The 25,630-nt window shown below is 41.4% G+C and overlaps 1 protein-coding gene across 6 annotated transcripts in view; it reads left to right on the forward strand.

The window, feature by feature from the left end:
- LOC106594751 (60 kDa lysophospholipase) overlaps positions 1–24,841 on the forward strand; it is a 56,403-nt gene extending 31,562 nt beyond the window's left edge. For 4 of the 6 annotated variants that reach the window (XM_014186323.2, XM_045716220.1, XM_014186169.2 and 1 more), the window contains 12 exons: positions 6,669–6,795; positions 8,282–8,394; positions 9,500–9,685; positions 9,768–9,881; positions 11,588–11,707; positions 12,014–12,109; positions 13,293–13,456; positions 13,871–13,981; positions 20,964–21,050; positions 21,478–21,577; positions 23,211–23,276; positions 24,282–24,841. In XM_014186323.2, coding sequence (XP_014041798.2) covers positions 6,669–6,795; positions 8,282–8,394; positions 9,500–9,685; positions 9,768–9,881; positions 11,588–11,707; positions 12,014–12,109; positions 13,293–13,456; positions 13,871–13,981; positions 20,964–21,050; positions 21,478–21,577; positions 23,211–23,276; positions 24,282–24,326 — 1,329 coding nt within the window. In that variant the 3' untranslated portion in view covers positions 24,327–24,841. The remainder of the gene's footprint in view (positions 1–6,668; positions 6,796–8,281; positions 8,395–9,499; positions 9,686–9,767; positions 9,882–11,587; positions 11,708–12,013; positions 12,110–13,292; positions 13,457–13,870; positions 13,982–20,963; positions 21,051–21,477; positions 21,578–23,210; positions 23,277–24,281) is intronic. The other 2 variants (XM_014186287.2, XM_014186372.2) reach the window with 1 other exon arrangement.
- Positions 24,842–25,630: the final 789 nt, after the last annotated feature.

Consider the following 25,630-nt stretch of genomic DNA (forward strand, 5'->3'; position numbering starts at 1 on the left):
TAATAGAGAAATCAGACCTGCCTGCTGAGTACCTGACAGACTACCATTTATATAGGAGGAGTAAAAACAATCTAACAATGGAGATTTTAGTATATCAAAAAAGGCTTGATATACCTCTACCACTATGCCATCAAGCCCAGGGTTTTTTCCAGATTGAAAGGATTTAATAGCCTCAAAGTTCTTCCTCTGTAATTTGGCCTTCACACTGATCTTTCTGTACATTTGTTAATTTTCCATTTTTTTTTAATTATTTGGAAAGATTTCCTTACCGTAATCTTCATTCAGTGGGAGAGGATGAGACGGAAAAGAGAACATCTGCCTAAAATAATTAGCTTCCTCTTTTAAAATATAATTCAATATAATAAATGTTTTCGAAGAAGTATGGATCATCCTGATTTGGACCATAGAGATTAATGAGCTAAATCTCTTTTTCGTCCACTTTCATATTCAAAAGGATCCACCTTCCTTGCGAATCATTCCTGATTATTTGTACATTCAGATCGACATTTTTGTTAATTAATATCATCACACCTTTTGAGTTCCTTTGTCCATGACAGAAAATTATTTCACCACCCTTTTCCTTTTTACACAGAACTTCATCTAAGGATGTAGAGTGAGTTTCCTGTAAACAGTATATGTTATATTCCTTTTCTTTTAGCCATGTAAAGACTGATCTTCTTTTTTAAAATCTGCTAAACCATTACAATTATAACTGGCTATACTTATTTCAGCCCTTACCATAACTAGATACTATTCTCAGTCTAATTTGACCATAATTAGTGCTTGTAAAGTTACTGCCATCAGAGGTATTATGACAGTCAAAACTAGAGCTTTCAAATGTCTGATATTTAAGAAGTAGGTTCTAGCAATATTTGTTTTATTCCCTTGCCTGTTTGCCTGTGAGCCAATGCCACAGAGGTTAAAACATTTAGACAAGATATTATGTGTGTGGTAAATCTGAGTAGGTTGATGTGTATGATATTGGATGTGATTTAGTGAGAGTGTGTACGATGTCTGTATAAGAGTAAGACTATAATGTGTGATGTCCGAATAAAAAATAACTCTGCCAATTTGCATGGTTGAGTGTCTGTGTGTAACATGTAGTGCGTATAGCATTAATATTCATGATGATAATTGTAAATATCGTATCACCGTCATAGTTGCATCATAATTACCTTCAACATCATTGAAAAACACATTCCAGCATTTCCATAGCAATTGACGTTTCACATGATCATGAAAGAAACCTTGCATTACTCGAGACGGCTTCACTACAGTACTAATGTATTCCGTACAATATGTTATTATTCCCCAATGCCCCTATTCTGATATCTTCCCCTTGCTTGTTGTAAACATATATAAACTTGTAGGCAAATACATAAAAAAGAGACAAACAATAAACACATGAAATTATAAAACAGTTCTCAACAATCGAGGGAGTGGAGAGAAGAGAGAAGAGAGCGAGATCAGGTGTGTGTGTATGTGTAAGCGAGCATGTAATTGAGTACCTGTGTGTTCATATCCACTTCATAATGTTCAGATATTTTTACAGTTCCCATACTTTATTTTTTTTGTAACCTGAAGTCCCTGTAGAATTTAGTACAGCCGTGGTGTTATGGAGCTGTCTCAGAATAGCTGTCCATCTATAAAGAGTTTGTCCACAATGAGAAAGGCACGCTTACCCTTCTCCCTTTGTTGCCTTTGTACCGGATACAGTCTCTTACGACGTTCGTTTATCTCCCTTGGAAATTGGTCATTGAGACCAAATTTGGTCCCTTTAAGCTCCCTTCCCCTGCTTTTGATCAGCTCCTTCTGTTGGTAGTGTTCAAATTTTGCGATGATTGGTCTGGGACCCATGGTCTTGTCGCTCCGAGCTCCAAGTCTGTGCACTCGTTGGAAAGCCACCTTGTTTACAGTCTATAGGAAGTTTCAAGGCGGATTGCATGAATTCTCTGATCGCGCCCTCTGGATTATTGGATGCGTCCTCAGGATAGATACATAGATTTTCACGCATGCTACGACTTTGTATGTCTACTAGCGACTCCATCACCCTGTTTTCCCCGAGTAGACAATCCATGTTGGAATTGTGGATTTTTACCTTGGCTGTGAGTGCCTTGTTTTCTCCTTGGAGCATGAGAATTTCAAACTACCCCTCAATCCTGTTACCTCCTCACACAACTTTTCCAGTGTTACATGGATTCCAGCCAGAGAACTAGCCTCTACTTCAACGGTAAGTAAATCGTCCGTGTCTGTAGATTAATCTGTTTTTCTTTTTTTTGTCGGGTTAAAGTTATTTTGTGAGGTAGTCGGATCTTTCCATGATGGAGTATGTTGTTCCTCCATAGTGTAAAGCTGTTGGTTCTCGTCGATTTCCCTCAGGATCTCCTTAGTATCCAGGTTGGCTCTTTACTGCAACCAGTTGTTTTACGAAGAGAAGACAATGAGTCTTTCCCACGACGACGACAGGTGTCTGTAGTACAGCCAGCTAGCACTCGCAGAATCCACACGAAAAAATGAAACACAAACTTGCAGTCCCAGCCGTAAAGACTAACCACGTCGTGGAGTCCTTAGCAACTAAACTAGTTCTGATTTAAAATCAATTTAATGAAACTATTTTAATATAAACAACAAACCGAGTGTAGACAGTACAATGTTCTGTTGTGTGATCTGATGATGTATCTGTATATCCGGTATCTAATGACGTATATGCAGCCAGCTGTGTTGTTCCTGTAACAAAGATCGGAATGTCTTTGTTACAGAGACATTTTGCCGCCCAAAAACGTTTTGTTCAAAAAGTGAATATGGGAACAATATTTATAAGATAGGAATGTTAAGAATGGTCCGTGGGAATCTAAAGAATAATCCTGTCATTTTGCTTTTCATTTTGATGTCATTAAAAACTGTATAACAAAAATACTGTAACTTAGGAAGGAAACGCATTCTAGTTGTAAAGTTTCCATCCAATATGATGCTAATACAATATGAAGAACGAGGAAACTGTTAAGATAGCAATGTTGATTTTGGTTTCCTAATGAGATAATGGTTTTTCATGTCCCTGGCACATTAACCTCTTGGCGTTCCCCTAGAATAGGGGGCGCTAAAGCGATTTTTGAAAAAAATTCGTGCCCATTTTAAACGGCCTCCTACTCAATCTCAGAAGCTAGGATATGCATATAATTAATACTTGTGGATAGAAAACACCCTAAAGTTTCTAAAACTGTTTGAATGGTGTCTGAGTATAACAGAACTCATATGGCAGTCAAAACCCCGAGACCGATCGTAACAGGATGTGGAATTCTGAATTGTGGACTCAACTTCACATCTTTGCCTATTAATCACACCGTGAGCTATGGTTCATGGAGCACTTCCTATTGCTTCCACTAGATGTGCCCAGTCTTTACAAAGTGGTTTGAGTCTCCTACTGTTAAAACTGAATGAATGAGACGCTGTTGAAATTGGTCACATGAGGGCCATCACCATTATGACCCCTGTCTACCCTCCCCTTTCGAAACGTTTTGAAACACAATGCAATCGTCCCCCTCGAATCTTATTGGCTCTCTTGTTGAAACAGGCCCTGAAGATTTATGTTATACAACGTTTGACATGTTTGGACGAACCTAAATGGAAAAAAAAGCTTTTTCTTGAAATAGCTGTTCCGTGGCCGACGGAAGTTTTGCAGCAGCCTTCAGACGCGCTAACAAGAACAAGCTCTTGGAACATAAAGGAGTAATTTTTTCGAACGAAAATACATTTGTTGTGGACCTGGGATTCCTGGAAGTGCTTTCTGATGAAGACAACCAAAGGTAAGGGATTATTGACAATAGTATACAAGACTAGATATGATATGCGATTGTTCCAAGATGGCGCAGATCTATATTTACTAGGTAATTTTCTGAGTATCGCATCCCCTTTTATCGCAAAGTGTGATTACCCAGTAAAGTTATTTTTAAATCTGGTATTACAGGTGCTTTCAAGAGATATTCATCTATAAATCTTAGAATGACAATATTACATTTTAAAAATGTTTTCGAATAGTAATTTAGTAAATTGTAGCACTGTTTCACCGGATGCATTTGAGGGAAAATAGTTAGTCAACGTTACGCACCGATGTAAAATGCTGTTTTTATATATAAATATGAACTTTATCTAACAAAATAATGCATGTATTGTGTAACATGATGTCCTAGGTGTGTCATCTGAAGATTGTCAAAGGTTAGTGCTGCATTTAACTGTTTTTTGGTTATTTGTGATGCATGTGGTTGGTCGGAAAATGGCTGTGGCTACTTTTACGATATACTCCTCTAACATAATCTAATGTTTTGCTTTTGCTGTAAAGCCTTTTTGAAATCGGACAACGTGGTTCGATTCAGGAGAGGGGTATCTATAAAATGATATAATTATTATTATATTTTTTTTAATTATAAAATTTTGTTATGCTAATGGCGATATGATTTTTCGCTGGATGTCCGTCCCGCATACGGGACGGAGGCCGCACAGGGGTTAACTAAGCCACTCCCCTAATGAGGTCAGAACAGTGTCAGTGTGATGGAACCGCCTTTCCGACCAGAGTGCATAAATTGACTCGCTAAGAATTAACATGCCAGACCAGCAGATGGACAGCGTGAGCTGAACGTTACGAATGGTTGAAACTCTAAGACTCAACACAAGGTGAGAAGATAACCTCAACTACCAGACCAGCAGACGTGAAGCTGTGGCCACACGTTGAAATGCTTAGAAACCCTCAACATGAGGTGAAGAAGATAGACTTGACCAGAACATTTGACAGTCTGCAGCTGTTCATGTAAAGGGATCTAGAATTTGACTATCTACCGAGAAAGGAAGGAGAAGATCCCATCTCAACAATCATTGGTGCATCTGAAGAAACATCCACTCCATGCTAGAACAACTAAGGACATTATGACCACTGGAGGACAATCAGAGCCTTACACCCATCGAGCCACTTCCATAGAAGGATCGATTGGTTCCAGAGAGACGAAGGACAGAGACATCTACACGTAAATACATTGCATTCCTTACCCAAACGAGCGGTGTTTTGTGAGCAAAGTATTATTATTACTTTTGAGGGTAGTTTCCAAATGTGCAATAAGTTTGACTCTTTCTCTCCCTCTTTATCTACCCCTCCCTCTCCATATGTGTAACAAGCCGTCATATCTTGTCAGTCCACTAGGGACTTTTGTCTCATGTAAGTGTGTATTCTGTGTTATTATTTAGTTAGTTAGTAAATAAATAATTAAAATAGGTTGTGTAGAACTTAATAATAAGAAAAGGCTGGGGTTCTTGTGGATTCAAGAGGTCTGCGACGTTCAGAATGAGACTGATATAAGGTAATGATTAGTAAGTGACTGTTATCGATATAACCTATATTTATATATCTTTAGAGTTTAATTCGGGAGATGGTAACTCGTTAAACAACTTCTTCCGTGGTGCCCCAAATTCCTAATGAGTTAATTGTTACTTGATTAATCATGTAACAATTAAACATGGTTAGTTGATTCGATAAATAAGTCATCACATTAATGATAGTCACGTCATGACGCAGGTTAAAGAAGGATTTTTAAGCCTTGAGACATGGATTGTGTATGTGTGCCATTCAGAGGGTGAATGGGCAAGACAAAATATTTAAGTGCCTTTGAATGAGGTATGGTAGTAGGTGCCAGGCGCACCAGTTTGTGTGAAGAACTGCTACGCTGATAGATTTTTCAAGCTCAACAGTTTCCAATGTGCATCAAGAATGGTCCACCACCTTAAGGACATCCAGCCAACATGACATAACTGTGGGAAGCATTGGCGTCAACATGGGCCAGCATCCCTGTGGAACCTTGTTGTGTACACTTCGTGTATATACTATAACAGTAGTACAGGGGTAGACAACCCTGTTCCTGGAGTGCCGCAGGTCAAATCAAAAACATGAAGTGCCTGCGGCACTCCCAGACCAGGGTTAGAGTGGGAGAGAAGCTGAATGGCAGGACAATGGGCCTCAGGTTCTTGTCAAGCTATCTCTGTGCATTGAAATTGATTTTGATAAAATGCTATTGTATTCGATGTCCATAGCAGCCCATACCATAACCCCACCATTACAATAGGGCACTCTGTTCACAACGTTGACATCAGCAAACCGCTTGCCCACACAACGCCATACACGTGGTCTGTGGTTTTGGAGGCCAGTTGGACATACTGCCAAATTCTCTAAAATGACATTGGAGGCGCCTTATGGTACAGAAATGAACATTCAATTATCTGGCCACAGCTGTGTAGGACATTCTTACAGTCAGCATGCCAATTGCACACTCCCTCAACTTGAGACATCTGTGGCATTGTGTTGTAACAAAACCGCACATTTTAGTGGCCTTGTGTCCCCAGCACAAGGGGCACCTGTGTAATGATCATGCTGTTTAATCAGCTTCTTGATATGCCACACATGTCAAGGGGATGGAATATCTTTTAAAAGGAGAAATACTAACAGGGATATAAACAAATTTGTGCACAAAATTTGAGAGAAATAAGCTTTGTGCATATGTAAAATGTATTTTCTTTCAGCTCATGAAACATGGGACACCTTACATGTTGCGTTTTATATTTTGGTTCAGTGTATATGCTTAATAATGATGTCTTAGGAGGTTTCATTCATTCTCCATCTACGTCTCTAGGTTTGTCTGTATTTCCACCACAAGCTGTACCGGGGGAACCGTGTGACCAAGGTGGATTCTGGGAGTTTCAATGCCTTCAATTCTCCTAACCTGGCTCCTCTGGCCAATGCTGAAGTGGATATTAAAAGTAATCAAGTGGTGTAATATTTGGTCTGTCCTGTTATGTGTTTATATCTATACTACCGTTCAAAAGTTTGGGGTCACTTAGAAATATCCTTGTTTTTGAAAGAAAAGCACATTTTTGTCCATTTAAAATAATATCAAATTGATCAGAAATGCAGTGTAGACATTGTTAATGTTGTAAATGACTATTGTAGCTGGAAACGGCTGATTCTTTTTTTTTTTTTTTTATGGAATATCTACATAAGCATACAGAGGCCCATTATCAGCAACCATCCTGTGTTCGAGGAGAGGGACGGAAGCTACACTGTTACATTAGCATAGCTGAAAACTGTTGTACCGGTTAAAGAAGCAATAAAATTGGCCTTTAGACTAGTTGAGTATCTTGAGCATCAGCATTTTTGGGTTCAGATTACAGGCAAAAATGGCCATATACAAGTCCTCAACTGGCAGCTTCATTAAATAGTACCCGCAAAACCTTTCTTCTGAAACTCGTCAGTCTATTCTTTTTTAAAACATGTTATTGTCTTTTTTAACCCCTTTTTTCTCCCCAATTTCATGGTATCCAATTGGTAGTAGTTAGTCTTGTCTCGTCGCTGCAACTCCCATACGGACTCGGGAGAGGCGAAAGTCGAGAGCCATGCGTCTTCCGAAACACAACCCAACCAAACCGCACTGCTTCTTGACACAATGCACATCCAACCCAGAAGCCAGCCGCACCAATGTGTCGGAGGAAACACCGTACACCTGGCGACCTGGTCAGCGTGCACTGCGCCCGGCCCGCCACAGGAGTCACTAGTGCGCGATGAGACAAGGATAACCCTGCCGGCCAAACCCTCCCTAACCCGGACGACGCTGGGCCAATTGTGCCCCGCCCCATGGGCCTCCTGGTCGCGGCCAGCTGCGACAGAGCCTGGGCTCAAACCCAGAATCTCTGGTTGCACAGCAAGCACTGCGATACAGTGCCTTAGACCACTGCGCCACCCAGGAGGCACCCTCGTCAGTCTATGCTTGTTCTGAGAAATGAAGGCTATTCCATGTGAGAAATTGCCAAGAAACTGAAGATCTCGTACAACACTGTGTACTACTCCCTTCACAGAACAGCAGAAAGAGGATTGGGAGGCCCCGGTGCACAACTGAGCAAGAGCACAAGTACATTGGAGTGTCTAGTTCGAGAAACAGACACCTCACAAGTCCTCAACTGGCAGCTTCATTAAATAGTACCCGCAAAACGCCAGTCTCAACGTCAACAGTGAAGAGGCAACTCCGGGATACTGGCCTTCTAAAAATCAGCCCTTTCCAGCTACAATAGTCATTTACAACATTAACAATGTCTACACTGTATTTCGAATCAATCGGATGTTATTTTAATGGAGAAAACAAGGACATTTCTAAGTGACCCCAAACTTTTGAATGGTAGTGTATATCAAGTCAAATCTTTGACGTGGCCTAGGATGGATCTTTTCACTAAACTTTTTCCATTTCCCCTGCAGTTAACTGGGACACGGTGTGGCGAGCGAACACAACCGCGCAGTTCAGAGTGAGCACTCTGATGAACCGTAACGTGGGTCTGCTGAGACTCTTCCCAGGCATCACTGCAGTGACCGTAAGAGGCTTCCCAGGGTGGGGGTGAGAAGGGGTGGATAGTGGCTCTGCCCTGTTTCTGTTGGCTATTCAACCACATCATTAAATCACAACTGTCTTTCTACTTCTGATATACAGTAATAGTGAAAGTAATACCCTATTGTAGAAAGACTAAATCACAACTGTCTTCCTACTTCTGATATACAGTAATAGTGAAAGTAATACCTTATTGTAGAAAGACTAAATCACAACTGTCTTCCTACTTCTGATATACAGTAATAGTGAAAGTAATACCCTATTGTAGAAAGACTAAATCAGAACAGCCATTTGGGGTCATATTTATCTAAAACTCTTCATTGTAGCTCTGTTGTGGTGAATCCTCTCATGCAGGTCCTACTGTGTCTTCTGACGAGCCAGCATCGTGTGGGTGTTCCAAGTGGTCTGCATACAGCCGGGAGCAGCTTTGGGGCTGCCAGCGGCGTTTAGTCCAGTGAAAAATGAGACAGGGTTATGGGGCATGTCCAATTACCCGCTAAAGACGAGGGGCTTGGCACAGACACTTAAACAATTAGATACGCCTCCCTCGCTACAGATTGAGGGGAGGATGGCTTTACTGTCTCAATCTGTCTCAATATTTACTGTCTCAATGTTTTTATTTATTTATATGTTATTATCTGCTTCTTTGATTATGCATCAGACTCTCCTCTGCCTTCCATGGTCTCTGCCAGCATGGGGTTTATTTGGGATTCTGTTCACATTTTTAGCTAGCTAGCCACTTGATCCAAAATCCAATGGAAGAGACCTTGCTATGATTCTCTCCCTCCACAAGTTAGGTCTAAGGTCCGCTGCCAAGTGAAATGACTCTGTCAACCATTAACCTTGAAGTTAATGGTTCCCCCTGCCTGGCCATTTGAGCCATCTCCTCTCCAGATGCCAGAGCTGGTATTTTAAAGAGATCTCCTAAAGCCAGTGAATCACCCCTGGGGGTAGGTAGGTGTGGGCAGGTTGTTAAACCTGACCCTAGCTCCGTACACTCCTTTGTCCACAAGCCAGACTAAGATGGCCACTCATCTTGCTGGCTGTTTTTCTCTCTGTGTGTGTGTGTGTGTGTGTGTGTGTGTGTGTAGGTGAAGTCCTTCCTGCAGGCGCCCATGGAGGGCATCGTCCTGGAGACGTATGGTAGTGGAAACGCCCCTGACAACCGTGCTGACCTGCTTGAGGAGTTCCGGAATGCCACAGAGAGGGGCGTGATCATGGTCAACTGCACCCAGTGCCTGAGGGGTTCTGTCACCACATCGTACGCCACCGGAAAGGTACCCCAGAACACTGTGTTCAGTGGGAGAGTGCACATGATGTGGATGGATGTGTGTTAACATGTTTTCCTGATCCCCTCAGGCCTTGAGTGACGCAGGACTGGTGGCAGGCTGTGACATGACTTCTGAGGCTGCCCTGTGCAAGCTGTCCTACGTGCTGGCCAGGACGGACCTCAACAAAGAGGCCAAAATAAAGGTAGGAGTTCCAATCTAAACACACTCATTACCTCACTACACTTTGTAGGCCCCTGTCATGACGTTGGCCTCTTTTGGTACAGGGAGGACAGTTGACCACCTCCCTTTTGCACCACCACCCCCTACCTTCCCCCCAATCCACCCTGTGTGTAAAGGGTCGTAAAAACTCTAAAATTCCAGGAGAGTCTCTGGCCACATGGCCCATAGAGAGACACAGGAAATTCTTCCAACTCATAGAATTGGAGAGCCAAGCGACATTTTGTGTTCTGGAGAAGGTATGGAAGATTGGTGAAGAATCCAGCTACGAACTGATACGCTTGGTACAATTTTGTGATACTCAGAAGAGACAATATAGCCATATTACCATAAAACTGTTTATATAATAGCATCATAATGGTTGTATAGAATGTATTAATAAGGATAAAGCTTTTGTAAGACATTGAGATGCTATGTACTGATGTAATGTGATAGATTTGGTTACAGAAATACAATTCTAACTCAGTCATAGGCACGCCCCCAGGGACCCATACAGGACCAGGCGTCATTTGACAAGCCTGTTCTATGGGCACTATAAAACACCCCCTGATTTACATTTCTTCAGACCAGGCCTACACTCTATGGCCAGAGGTTTGACCATCCAAGTACTCTACTGAAAGTGAACCATACCACGTGGTTAACTTTTAGACTATTGATACCGACAGAATAAGAACAAGTCTTTGATATGAATTATTAGTCTGCAGCTAAGTAAATTATATCATCGAACGAGAAGACCAACGAAACAACCATTCTATGACGACATTAATGAATGTCGCTCTGAAAGATCCATTCTAACCGAGAGAGAGAGAGAGAGAGAGAGAGAGAGAGAACGCGGACAAAACTCCCCAACAGAACAGAACTCTCGAACAAGGATCACGACGACACATGAGCGTAAATATGTATTGATTGCAATTGTTCCCGAATGAGTGAGCCTTCAATTGTTAATATTAATGAACTCTGTGTAACTTCTCAGCTGACCGTTTATGACCCATTGTTCAACAGGCCGACCTGCCTGTTTAGCCCACAAGGGCACATTCCTCTACCAATCCTTTGTGACGATAATTACTGTTTGTATGTTTTTCTGTTAATTACTTAGTGTAGTAAATAAATGATTTTAAGACAATTGATGTATGGATGATTTTAGTAAAGACTGGGTTCGTGCAGATAGAACAATTTACGACGTTTGGAATGAGACTGGACTCGAGGTAAAATACACCATTTAAACCAGAAGATAATCGGCCTATACTATAATAGAATATAATATTATAGTACAGGAAAGTTATATTAGGAAAATTATAGCTTTGTAATCTGAATATTCTCCTTGGTGCCCCGATCTCCTAGTTAATTACAATTAAACGATTAATCAATTTAATCACGTGATAATAATTACAGGGAGCTAATTGATAAACATGTCTTCCATTTAATGGTACCCAAAGACACGACACCCCTTATAGAAAATCTTTTGAAGCGAATGTCAACATTAGGCTGAACTTTAGAGTGACATCTGTGTTAGTCCTATTTTAAGAAGAAAATAACAGCAATAGATGGCAGAGATGATTCACATGCGGATAAAGCTCAGTGACATGATGGTGGAATCCTTGATCATGCTTGTCTGTATTGACTGTGTTTGTGTGTTATCTGTCCTTTGTTGTCTCTGTTGTACCTGTCCAGATGCTGAGTCAGAACCTGAGGGGAGAGATGATTGCTGACCTGCAGGGGGCCAAGCTCACTCTGAGCGACAGTCGCTTCATCCAGGTCATCGCCAAGTCCCTGAGCATCAGCTGTAAGGAGGTGAGGCCACCGCACAGCCAGCCACATCACACACACTCACCACCACTGAGTCTACGGGGTTACTTTCCACCTGACATGTTTTCATCGGGCTCTGGCTTATCTGATAGGACAGTGAAGTACAAAAAAACAACTTTCTCAAGTCATTGCAATGCCAAAGAGGTTGGGTTTTTTCCAAAGTGTTAAATCCAACTTGATAGTGTATTTTTATAGGCGTTACTTACAACACGTTACATAAAGCATTCCTCTACTGATTGTCAGTCTTTGTATTGACATGACAGCTGATGGTTTTTCTGCTGATGTTTCCAGGAGCTAGAAGCCGTCCGGGATGCTCTGACCCCCACCTTAGCTTGTGCCGCTTCTAAGGTGGGAGACGTGGAGGCCTTGGATGCCATAAAGGAGATGGTGAGGAACATTTACGTAAATATAACATGTCTGTTAGTAAAAAGAATCACTGCAACAACTGACCTCACATACTATAAGGAGGGGAGAAGAAAATACCTGTTCTAACCACATGATTACAGGACTGTAGGACAGAGTTCAAACCATATGTTTGTGTGTTATATGACACGTTTCCATACTGATACCACAGACTTTGCACTGTACCATGAACGTCACATATGTTATGATGACCTGACTGGTTCTGCTACATTCACCGGCTCAATTCAGAATGCAGATAGATGCCTAGTAGCCCAAATGACTCTCAAAATCCAATGTTAAATACCAGTTCTATCTATTCCTGTTCCACTCTGAAGACTGTGTTCACCTGTAAGGATAGTGATCTGGAGTTGGGCAAAAAAATTGTTAAAATGTCATTTGATTTATGACTTTGGTTTAATTATCAAACATCTGGCTCTACATTTTGAATAGTTTGGTATATAAACATAGCAAATACAGCATATTAAAGAGGACATCCTCAACTACTGAAAATTAATGTTTGGAGGTTATAATCATGTATTTATGTACTTACTGTATTTAGTGTATTGGGTCAAATTGACCCAGAACATCATCAGTGTACAGGGTAAAAGAGAAAAATGTGTGTGCTTGTATTACTCCCTCAGTCCCACGCTACAGTTGGTTGAACCTATTTTATAGGTGATATATTTAAGCAATAAGGCCCGAGAGGGTGTGGTATATTGCCAATATACCACGGCTAAGGGCTGTTCTAATGCACGGATAAGGGCTGTTCTTACGCATGACTCAACATGGAGTGCTTGGACACAGCCCTTAGCTGTAGTATATTGGCCATATATCACAAACCAACCGAGGTGCCTTATTGCTATTATAAACTGGTTACCAACTTAATTAGAGCAGTAAAAATGTATGTTTTGTCATGCACGTTGAATACGGTCTGATATACCACGGCTGTCAGCCAATCAGCATTCAGAGTTTCGAACCACCCAGTATCAATTCGAGATGAGTCTGAACGGTGACAGTAAGGTGTGCAACAGGTCAATGTGTAGCACAACATTCACTACATGGGTTTGATACCTCAATACATTGTTTTAAAATACACAGTATTACCATGACAGAGTAATATTGATTTATTATTTAACTATAAAGTATGAGATGTGTTTCTTGTCATCAGGGCAGTAACCTAAGTCTGGGGGACTATGATGGACGTACCCCTCTGCACATCGCTTCCTGTGAGGGCCACCTCAAAGTGGTGCAGTATCTACTGAGCCAGGGCGCCACTGTCTACGCCAAAGACCGCTATGGGGACACACCACTACGCAATGCTGTGCGCTTCAGGTAGGACTGAGCTAACATGTGGGCAAAGACGAGAGCTTTACATTTTGGGGGGGTGGCTGAGGTCCATTAAGGAATAGAGGGATGGCGTTGGTGGAAATGGAGTATGATATGTCCTTAAAAGCTTTGCCTCTACAGTAGATGTTCACCCATCCCTTATGATTCAAGCCCCCAGTAGCCCATTCTAAATGATGGCTTCTATCTGCCCAGGGAGGGGGGTGTGCATCACACAGTAATGATATTGTTACCCTTTCTATGAGCTTATAATATAAACTACAACGCGGAAGGTACAGTTTACTTCACTTTTAATCATGTCAGCACATGTAACAGCAATTTACAGCACTTTTTTTGTTTATTTTTCTTCCTCTCCCCAATTCACTTAAACTATATTTCTTTATTTCCCATGGGCTTCACCAGAGTACCCCCTAGTGGCTGGAATACAACTGTATTAAGCCCCTTACAACGCCCCCCCTGCAAAAACAAAATGTTTTCCCAAACATTTCACTGGCCTCAAAACAAACAGAACATGTAAGTACTGGTCATGAGAACAACTGAGAGAACTGGGCTAACAGCCATATAACTATCTAGACATGTCCAGTCTACCTTTATGGGCGAAGACGCAACCCCCACTAAACATTATCACACTGTGATTAGTAAAGATAAACTAGAAAATATATACACATCAGAACATCTCTAGTTGGTATCCTGATAAGAGCCTGGCAGCCCTAAAGTGTTATAGGTTAGAATGTCTCTGGGCCTCCTCTGCTGGGCTGAACGGCGGGGCAAGGTCATGGGTGACCCCAATGAATCAGTGTACACTTCATCATGAGATGATTGAGTCTCTGAGCCCTCAGCTGTTTCCATATTTACCTGTCTTCTCCGGGATCTCTCTGAGGACTGGCTGGCACTCCTTCACAGTGAAGTTTCTATCAGTCTGACCCTGTTCCTCACTATTATCTGATACTAGCTGTGCTACTCTGTCTGCTCTCTTCATCCCTATGTGGCCTGTTGATGAATACTGGATAAGAATCCTCATCTGAGCTCTCAGACTCAGCGCTCTCCCCATTTTGCTGCTTTTGCTGGGGTGGTTCCCTTCTCCACAGACCTCTACTGGGTGTTTCAACAGGTTCCTCAAATGGTAGGGAATTACATGACATGAGCATATTGCGACGCAGAACCCGGGCCCTGCCTGTACCCCTCTTGGGTTTGACCTCAGACAGGGCTAGCATCACCTTTCCTGGTTACCACCACATGTATTTGGTCCTCCCAGTGTGATCTTAGCTTTCCCGGCCCCCCACGTTCTGACATGTTCCTCACCAGTACACGATCCCCTGAGACCAGAACCAAACTCATTTTCTTCCAATCGTAGTAGGCTTTTCCTTTTGCCGTTGATTTCTCCATGTTTCTAATGGCGATGTCATAGGCTTCCACAATCTGTTACTGCCACTTCTTAGCATATTACTGGTATGATTTCTCCTGTTCCTTTATATGTAAGTCAAAGACAAGGTCAACAGGTAGCAGTGGAGCCCTTCCAAATAGCAGGAAATACAGTGGGAACCCAGTAGCATCACTGGTGGTACAATTATATGCATGAATGACCTTGTTCAGATAATCACCCCTGTTGGCCTTTTTCTCTTCATCTAGTGTGCGCAACATTGACAACAGTTTACAGTTAAATCTCTTCTCATGTGGATGATATGGAGAGGTTCTGGAATTGGCTATTCCTGTACAGTTCTGCAAGGCTCTGAATAACTGATTTACAAACTCTTCCCTGATCATGATGGATTTTTGACACAAAGCCAAACTTTGGGAAAAAAATCATCAAAGCTTTTTTGCTGCAGTTTTCCCTGACTTATTTCTGGTGGGGTAGGCTTGTGCACATTTTGTAAAGTTATCTAAAATATCTCAAATGTACTCGTAGCCCCCTCTGCTTTTCTCCAAATGCACATGGTCAATTGAAATCCTCTGGATAGGAGCTGTAGGTTATACATGTTGCATTGGGGCCCTAGTTATTACACTGGGTTTCTTTTGTTTGATACACTTACACACTTTAGTGATAAAATGTTCAATGTCATGTTGCATGCGCGGCTAATAAAATCATTCTCGTGCTAAGTTCAACACTCTTCCTGTTCCTAGATTGGCCATTTCAGTGTGTAAGTACTGTAAATCAGGGTTCTATACTGACTTGGTACCACAACTTGTGTCCTTTTTGCTGTTTTCCTTTGTAATGATCCATCTGGTGAGACATGGAGCCTGTTCCACTCTTGCAGTAACTGTTTGACTTTGTATGACTCTTGTTGGCATTCTGTTGGTTTAGGCTTAGTTCTTTGACTTTTCAGTTCCAAGATTCTCCGACTTCACTGCTAGTAAGTCATAGAGACATTTAGCATGTTGTGAGAAGTTCTGAACATAACCCCTATAGTACCCTAGAAACCCCAGTAGTTTCCTCAGCTCTCTCACATTTGGTGGCCTGTTTACCAGTTCTTGCACTGCTACAATTTCTTTAACATCCATTCTGTAAACCTCAGCAGAAATTATTTTTCCCAGATAATGGACCTCATTCTTGAGTAGGTCACACTTATCAGCCCTGAGTTTAATACCCCATTTATTTTGCTGCCTAAGTACCTGACGGACATCTTCCACATGTTGTTCAAATGACTGACTAAAAACAAGAACATCATCCAAATATGGTATACAGATTCTCTCTTTTATACCCCCTAAACTTTCCTCCATGCTTCGTTGGAAGGCAGAGGGACTGTTTGATAAGCCAAAGGGAATTCTATTCCATTCATATAAGGCCCAAGGGGTGAGGAAGTGTATTTTCTGGACTCCTCTCCCACAAAGTCTTGGTGGTATGCCTTTCCTTGATCTAAAACTGTAAACCATGAGTTTCCTCCCAAACCATCAAGTATTTCCTGTATTACAGGGTATGGGATGCCTGTCCAGAACAGTCTTTGTGTTGATTCCAGGGATTTAACAAGGTCTTAAACCCCATCCTTTTTCCATACACAGACCAGAGGTGATGTGTATGATGAAGTTGACTTGCTGATGAAGTTTTTGTTCAGGAGCCCCTGAAGGTGGCTTTTCACCTCAGCATACAAGGGGCGTGGCACACCGTTGCATCTCTTTGCCACTGGTATGTTATCAGTCACAGTTATCTCCATTCTGAGATTTTCAATACACCCTATGTCCATGTCATCTTTGGCGGAAACAGCTGATTCCTCTCTGAGCATCTGTTTGACTAATTCTTGTTGTTCAGGTGGGTCCCACCACTCCATGTGACTGTTGTCAGGGCCAGGCTCCTGTGGGGATCTGTCCTGAACCTGTGCTACAGTAACCTTTTCTCCACTGGGCACAGGAAACGGGTGACAAGCTACTACTCTCTGTAATGTCCCTATCACTGTTTGTCTTGGTAATGTCATGTTTGGTAGTATTCACTACTGCAATGTCAACTTTTCGTGATGGCCGTTTTGATGTTTTCACGACCTGACTTTGTAGGTCCAGGCCACAGATCACTCTCACGTCCGGTTCAAATAACACAATTTCATAATTGAAGGGATAGAGGGATGAATCCATTTTGTTTGTCCATCTGGAATGACAACAGCAGGCATTCCTCCATGTACTCTGAGTGCTGAAGCAGAGTGAGTAGAGTCTTTGCCTTTCCCTGTCCTAGGTTAAGTACATTTCTAAGCATCTTTACTGTATACATCAGCTCTGAGGGCTCCTTGTTACTTTTTGTTTTAACTATTTCTTCAATTAAATAAAATTATTGGTTTCTCCAGTCTTTCATTTGTGACTAATATCGGAACCCTAAACTGTTTTCCTGCAATGACCTCAGCTTTGGGATCAAACAAACTAAAACAAATGTCCATCCAACCCAGAAAGGGAATTTCAGTGCCATTGGCCTCCTCAGATCCACTTTCTCTATTGCTCATGATTTCTGCCAGTGGTCTAATTTGTGTTACGTTTTTTACTAAATACGTTTTTTCTATTCCTCACTTCTGATGGATACCTGAGCCCGTGTCCAATTGTGCTAGGGTCTTTACACCCTCCATATAACACCACACTTGACATTTTTTACCAATGAGCTGTGCTATATTACAATGTCCTGGGGTAGTTGGCCCCCACTCTCTTTGTGTCATGGGACAAGGGGAGCTGTGGTCAGTCTTACATGTAGGTTGGTGCTGTTTCCAATAGAGGTTGGCCGATTAATTAGGGCCGATTTCAAGTTTTCATAACAATTGGTAATCGGCATTTTTGGACACCAATTATGGCCGATTACATTGCACTCCACGAGGAGACTGCATGGCAGGCTGACTACCTGTTATGCGAGTGCAGCAAGGATCCAAGGTAAGGTGCCAGCTAGCATAATCACTAGTTAACTACACATGGTTGATAATATTACTAGTTCATCTAGCTTGTCCTGCGTTGTATATAATCGATGCGGTGCCTGTTAATTTGTCATTGAATCACAGCCTACTTCGCCAAACGGGTGATTTAACAAGCGCATTCGCGAATAAAAACACTGTCGTTGCACCAATGTGTACCTAACCATCAACATCAATGCCTTTCTTAACCTCTTGGGGCTAGGTGGGACGCTAGCGTGCCACCCGTGGTGCACTCCATCAACAGCAGGTGCATTTCAAGAGCGGCAAATTTGAATCCAAATAAATGTCAAAATTCAAATTTTTCAAAAATACAACTATGTTACACCATTTGAAAGATAAACATCTCCTTAATCTAACCACGTTTTACGATTTCAAAAAGGTTTTACGGCGAAAGCATAAATTTAGAGTATGTTAGGACAGTACATTTACAAGAGTTGTGTGTAATGTTTTGTCAAGTCAAAGACAGGGTCACCAAAACCATAAAACCAGCTAAAATGATGCACTAACCTTTTACAATCTCCATCAGATGACACTCCTAGGACATTATGTTAGACAATGCATGCATTTTTAGTTCTATCAAGTTCATATTTATATACAAAAACAGCGTTTTACTATGGCATTGATGTTGAGGAAATCGTTTCCCTCCAATAACCGGCAGTCAAGTCAGCGTCAGAAATTAAATAATTAAAATTAGAAAACATTGGTAAAATATTATATTGTCATTTAAAGAATTATAGATTTACATCTCTTGAACGCAATCAACTTGCCAGATTTAAAAATAACCTTACTGGGAAATCACACTTTGCAATAATCTGAGCACTGCGCCCAGAAAAATACGCGTTGCGATACAGACTAGACGTCATGTTGGGGAGATCTAAAATCGAAAATACTATGTAAATAATCCATTACCTTTGATTCTCTTCATCAGATGTCACTTCCAGGTATCACAGGTCCATAACGAATGTAGTTTTGTTCAAAAAAGCTCATCATTTATGTCCAAAAATCTCCGTCTCGTTAGCACATGATGTAAGCCAGCCGGACTTCTCGTCATGAACGAGGGGAAAAAATATATTTCCGTTCGTTCAAACATGTCAAACGTTGTATAGCATAAATCATTAGGGCCTTTTTTAACCAGAACATGAATCATATTCAAGGTGGACGAATGCATACTCTTTTATAACGTATTGGAACAGGGTACCCAACATGAAGTAGCGCGCCAGGTGTCTAATGGGACATCACCGTTCCATGGCTCTTGTTCGGTCAGATCTCCCTCCAGAAGACTCAAAACACTTTGTAAAGGCTGGTGACATCTAGTGGAAGCAATAGGAAGTGCCAAAATATTCCTAAACCCCTGTGTTTTTCAATGGGATAGGTTTAAAGTCAATACAACACATCAGGTATCCACTTCCTGTCAGAAAATGTCTCAGGGTTTTGCCTGCCAAATGAGTTCTGTTATACTCACAGACACCATTCAAACAGTTTTGGAAACTTTAGAGTGTTTTCTATCCATATATAATAAGTATATGCATATTCTAGTTACTGGGTAGGATTAGTAACCAGATTAAATCGGGTACATTTTTTTTATCCAGACGTGCAAATGCTGCCCCCTAGACCCAACAGGTTAAAATCAATACACAAGTATATATTTTTAAACCTGCGTATTTAGTTAATATTTCCTGCTAACATGAATTTCTTTTAACTAGGGAAATTGTGTCACTTTTCTTGCGTTCTGTGCAAGCAGAGTCGGGGTATATGCAGCAGTTTGGGCCGCCTGGCTCGTTGCGAACTCTGTGAAGACCATTTCTTCCTAACAAAGACCGTCATTAATTTGCCAGAATTTTACATAATTATGACATAACTTTGAAGGTTGTGCAATTTAACAGCAAAATTTAGACTTATGGATGCCACCCGTTAGATAAAATACGGAACGGTTCCGTATTTCACTGAAATAATAAACGTTTTGTTTTTGAAATGATCGTTTCCGGATTTGACCATATTAATGACCTAAGGCTCGTATTCCTGTGTGTTATGATATTATAATTAAGTCTATGATTTGATAGAGCAGTCTGACTGAGCGGTGGTAGGCAGCACCAGGCTCGTAAGCATTCATTCAAACAGCACTTTCGTGCATTTGCCAGCAGCTCTTCGCTGTGCTTCAAGCATTGCGCTGTTTATGACTTCAAGCCATTCAACTCCCGAGATTAGGCTGGCAATACTAAAGTACCTATTAGAACATCCAACAGTCAAAGGTATATGAAATACAAATGGTATAGAGAGAAAAAGTCCTATAATAACTACAACCTAAAACTTCTTACCTGGGAATATTGAAGTCTCATGTTAAAAGGAACCACCAGCTTTCATATGTTCTGAGCAAGGAACTTAAACGTTAGCTTTTTTACATGGCACATATTGCACTTTTACTTTCTTCTCCAACACTTTGTTTTTGCATTATTTAAACCAAATTGAACATGTTTGATTATTTATTTGAGGCTAAATTGATTTTATTGATGTATTATATTAAGTTAAAATAAGTGTTGATTCAGTATTGTTGTAATTGTCATTATTACAAATATATGTGTGTGTCTTATCTATCTGCCGATTAATTGGTATCGGCTTTTTTGGTCCTCCAATAATCGGTATTGGCGTCGAAAAATCATAATCGGTCGACCTCTAATATATATATTTCAAAAAATAGTTTACATTGTTTGTAGATGTATGTGACACACATAATGCCAAAATAACATGCAGAACAGGCAAGCCCCCCCCCAAATTATAAAATAAAAATAAGATGTTCTGTTAAGATTCCATGTATGGGTGGTTAACTGGAACTTGTCGCTACTCGTTTAGCACCCAGTCACAGTGCCATAACCGGTCACTGTCAGCAGATACTTTGAAAACTAGAAATATGACTAATACACATTGCAGTCCTAATAAATCAGACCTCAAACAATGGATCAGTAGTGTTCCACCTTATGGTTTCAGTTGAACTCTGACTCACACTGTGTGATGTTGATTTTCTTTCTACCTTTCATCTTTTCCTTGATTCTAATACACTGTGTATAGCATCTGTATTTGAAAAGGGTCGGTCATATCTATGCGTGTGTGTCTGTCTGTCCATCCAGACACAAAGAGGTGGTGAAGCTGCTGAGAAAGACTGGAGCTCAGTTCTCCAGGGATGAGTTGGAGGATGCCGGCTCAGAGCTGTGCAGGTGAGAAACACACAGCACTTTCTCACACATGTATTGTCCAATACTGATCCTACATAGTTTGTGCAGGTACGACCAGTTGTCCTAGTTGTCTTGCGTAAACACTTGGAATGCTCCCTGACCACATAGCTTCAGACCTCTGCAGCATCCAAACATCACCAACACCACAGAACCCTGAATTGCTCCGTTTAGCTGAAATCCTCACTTTTAGAAAAGATAGATTTAGTCTGTTACTGGAGCAAGACCTTTGTCTCTGGAGGCAAACAAGCACACTCAGTCCTATTCAGAATCAAGTAGCGGGTTTATTCTAAGATTATACTATAAAACCTGATGTTATTACTGTAGATATCTGATTGCTTGTTTCGTCCCTTTATCATGGAACCTCTTGAATATCAACCCTCCCAATGAATTATCTGGTACTGTGTCGCAGTCTGGCAGCCAGTGCTGACATTGAGGGCCTGGAGATGTGGCACCTGGCCGGGGGAGACCTGGACACGCCAGGCTACGACGGGCAGACTCCGATGGAGGTGGTGAGTGTTTGGGACTGGGAGTCTCTCTCCAACTTACAAACATGGATCGTGAAGGTAACAGATTAGTTATGTAACATGCATAGTAAAGGTAACACAGACTAGTTATGTAACATGAAAAGTAAAGGATTGTATACTAAATGACTATCGCCCCATAGCACTCACTTTTGTCATCATGAAGTGCTTTGAGAGGTTAGTTAAGGATCATATCACCTCTACCTTACCTGACACCATAGACCCACTTCAATTTGCTTACCGCCCCAATAGATCCACAGACGATGCAATCGCCATTACCCTGCACCCTGCCCTGTCCCACCTGGACAAGAGGAATACCTATGTAAGAATGCTGTTCATTGACAATAGCTCAGCATTCAACACCATAGTACCCTCCAAGCTCATCATTAAGCTCGGGGCCCTGGGTCTGAACCCCCGCCCTGTGCAACTGGGTCCTGGACTTCCTGACGGGCAGCATCCAGGTGGTGAAGGTAGGAAACAACACCAACATTTCGCTGATCCACAACACAGGGGCCCCACAAGGGTGTGTGCTCAGCCCCCTCCTGTACTCCCTGTTTACCCATGACTGGGTGGCCACGCACACCTCCAACTCAATCAAGTTTGCAGACGACACAACAGTAGTAGACCTGACTACCAACAATGACGAGACAGCCTACAGGGAGGTGTTGAGTGCCCTGGGAGTGTGGTCCCAGTAAAATAACCTCTCCCACAATGTTGACAAAACAAAGGAGCTGATCATGGACTTCAGGAAACATCAGAGTGGAGCAGGTGGAAAGCTTCAAGTTCCTTGGCATACACATCACTGACGATCTGAAATGGTCCACCCACAGGCAGTGTGGTGAAGAAGGCGCAAAAGCGCCTCTTCAACCTCAGGAGGCTAAAGAAATTTGTCTTGGCACCTAAAACCCTCACAAACTTTTACAGATGCACAATTGAGAGCATACTGTTGGACTTTATCACCACCTGGTACGGCAACTGCACCGCCCGCAACCGCAGGGCGCTCCAGAGGGTGGTGCGGTCTGCCCAATGCATTACCGTTAACTACCTGACCTCCAGGACACCTACAGCACCCGATATCACAGGAAGGCCAAAAAGATCATCAAGGACAACAACCACCCGAGCCAGTGCCTGTTCACCCAGCTATCATCCAGAAGTTGAGGTCAGTACAGGTGCATCAAAGCTGGGCCCGACGGACTGAAAAACAGCTTCAATCTCAAGGCCATCAGACTGTTAAATAGCCATCACTAGGCGGCTTCCACCCGTTTATGTAACCCTGCACCTTAGAGGCTGCTGCCCCATATACATAGACTTGAAATCACTAGCCACTTTAATAATGGAACACTAGTCACTAATGATTACATATTTTTGCTGTACTCATCTCATATGTATATACTGTATTCTATTCGACTGTATTTTAGTCTATGCCACTCTGTCATTCCATTCTTTTACTTTTAGATGTGTGTATTGCTGTGAATTGTTAGATATTACTACGCTGTTGGAGCTAAAAACACAAGCATTTCGCTACAACTGCTAAACGTGTGTATGTGACCAATAAAATGTGATTTGATGAAGGTAACCCAGACTAGTTATGTAAGATGGATCATTAGGTTTTCTCTCTTAGGCTAAGGCTGTGGGGAATGAAGTTGTGATTGACTTCTTACACCAGGTCAGCCAGTACCATGCCCAGGTAAGAGATGGACTGTGATCTAGCTTTACTGTTCTCCTCTGTGTTCCTCCAACAGCGTTCATCTCTGCCTCAATTAAGAGAGCTTCTCTCCCTGACCTGAGCTCACTGAAATCAAACGAAGTGAATAATATTTTACTGTATCTGTCTTTGTCAGTTTATATTGTGTGACGAACCTAAACCAGTTCAGCACACTGTATGATCCACTTATTTCTATCTTCAACTTGTTACAATTTCCTATTTATTAAAAACCTCCTAGTCACCACTGTTTTTCCTCATCAGTCAGATGAAAGTAATGAGGTAATCCATCTTTGGTCATTTTACTTTTCAACATGAGAATGAGTCTCATCTCATCCCTGTATTAACAGATTTTTTATAGATGTTTATCAGATTAGCAATATATTTACTAAAACATTACTATGATCCATGCTTGTGAATGAATGGTGTGGCATGAAGCATCTAAGAGGTAGCCTATAAATTAGATTTGACATATAGGCTAGTTAAACCATGTAGGCTACAGAATAGGGACGTAGTTTCAACTTTGCCATGTGCTCCAATAACATGTTTTTTTGCTTACTTCCAGCCTCTGTTTAAAGATATTGCTGAGGTAAATCTAGAAGGGCCACAACTAGCTCTTTGGATTCTCCTGTGCTTGGTACCTTTGTCTCCTCTCATTGTATGGGGATGTGTTGCATCTGAGTATGACCTACATGAGTGTCACTCGTTGTAGCCTGGCTTGAACAGGTGTTTTCAAAATGGCTGCCTGGTTGAGTTCGATTAGACAGTGACACAAACCTTTACAGTTGTAGTCTGCCTGGCTTTTGTGATTTGTTCCTGTGATGGCCTCTAAGCTGTGTTGTCTGGTATGATGACCGCCTGGTGAGAAGTTTACTCTGAGATGCATTATGTGGATTAGTAGCAGAGATTGATGTCATCACTGCTGCTCTTTGTATTGAACAGCACTGCTTGAAATTCAGCTCTTAACTGTTTTCCCCTTGTGTGTTTCAGAATGAAGAATACATTGCGTTCTCAGCCTGTCCAAAAGAATCCTGAAGACTAAGATCCTCAACTCTTTTACCTCTCCATCCATCCCTCTCTCTCTCCCTTTCCATTTCACTCTCTTACACTGGACATTTGCACAAGTTTGCAGATTAACAGATTTTATTTAGATTCATCCAAACCATTTTACAGTTGATATATTTGTGATAATCTCATGTACTGTTGCTTAACTGTAGTTGTAAAAGCACTAGTAGCACAACCTTGAATGTCAAGTAATATGGATGCACTGTGCCTAGAACAGGCAGCACAATATCTGTTTGTTTTGTATATACCACAGTATATGATGCATGTGGAGCAATTCACTCTGTTTGCATTAAGAGTATTATCAGTGATCATTGGAAGCACAGGGTAGAACGTTGCACTTGATGGGTAGAATGCTGTGCCTTTTAGATGTACTTTATGAAATGCTTAGTGTAGCGTGTAATTTATTCTAAACTGAAATCCTTGTGAAATCCTTCTAAACTGAAATCCTGGTCTGATGAAACAAAAATAGAACTGTTTGGCCATAATGACCATCGTTATGTTTGGAGGAAAAAGGGGGAGGCTTGCAAGCCGAGGAACACCATCCCAACCGTGAAGCACGCAGGTGGCAGCATCATGTTGTGGGGGTACTTTGCTGCAGGAGGGACTGGTGCGCTTCACAAAATAGATGGCATCATGAGGTAGGAAAAATATGTGGATATATTGAAGCAACAACTCAAGACATCAGTCAGGAAGTTCACCTCTACGGGCTAGTCCCACCTACTCAACAGCCAGTGTAATCCTGTGGCGCGATATTCAAATACCTTAGAAATGCTATTACTTCAATTTCTCAAACATATAACTATTTTACACCATTTTAAAGACAAGACTCTCGTTAATCTAACCACACTGTCCGATTTCAAAAAGGCTTTACAACGAAAGCAAAACATTAGATTATGTCAGCAGAGTACCCAGCCAGAAATAATCAGACACCCATTTTTCAAGCTAGCATATAATGTCAAATAAACCCAAACCACAGCTAAATGCAGCACTAACCTTTGATGATCTTCATCAGATGACACACCTAGGACATTATGTTATACAATACATGCATGTTTTGTTCAATCAAGTTCATATTTATATCAAAAAACAGATTTTTTACATTAGCATGTGACGTTCAGAACTAGCATACCCCCCGCAAACATCCGGTGAATTTACTAAATTACTCACGATAAACGTTCACAAAAAGCATAACAATTATTTTAAGAATTATAGATACAGAACTCCTCTGTGCACTCGATATGTCCGATTTTAAAATAGCTTTTCGGTGAAAGCAC

This window comes from Salmo salar, chromosome ssa01 (genome assembly GCF_905237065.1).
Source record: "Salmo salar chromosome ssa01, Ssal_v3.1, whole genome shotgun sequence".
Classification (NCBI taxonomy): Eukaryota; Metazoa; Chordata; class Actinopteri; order Salmoniformes; family Salmonidae; genus Salmo; species Salmo salar.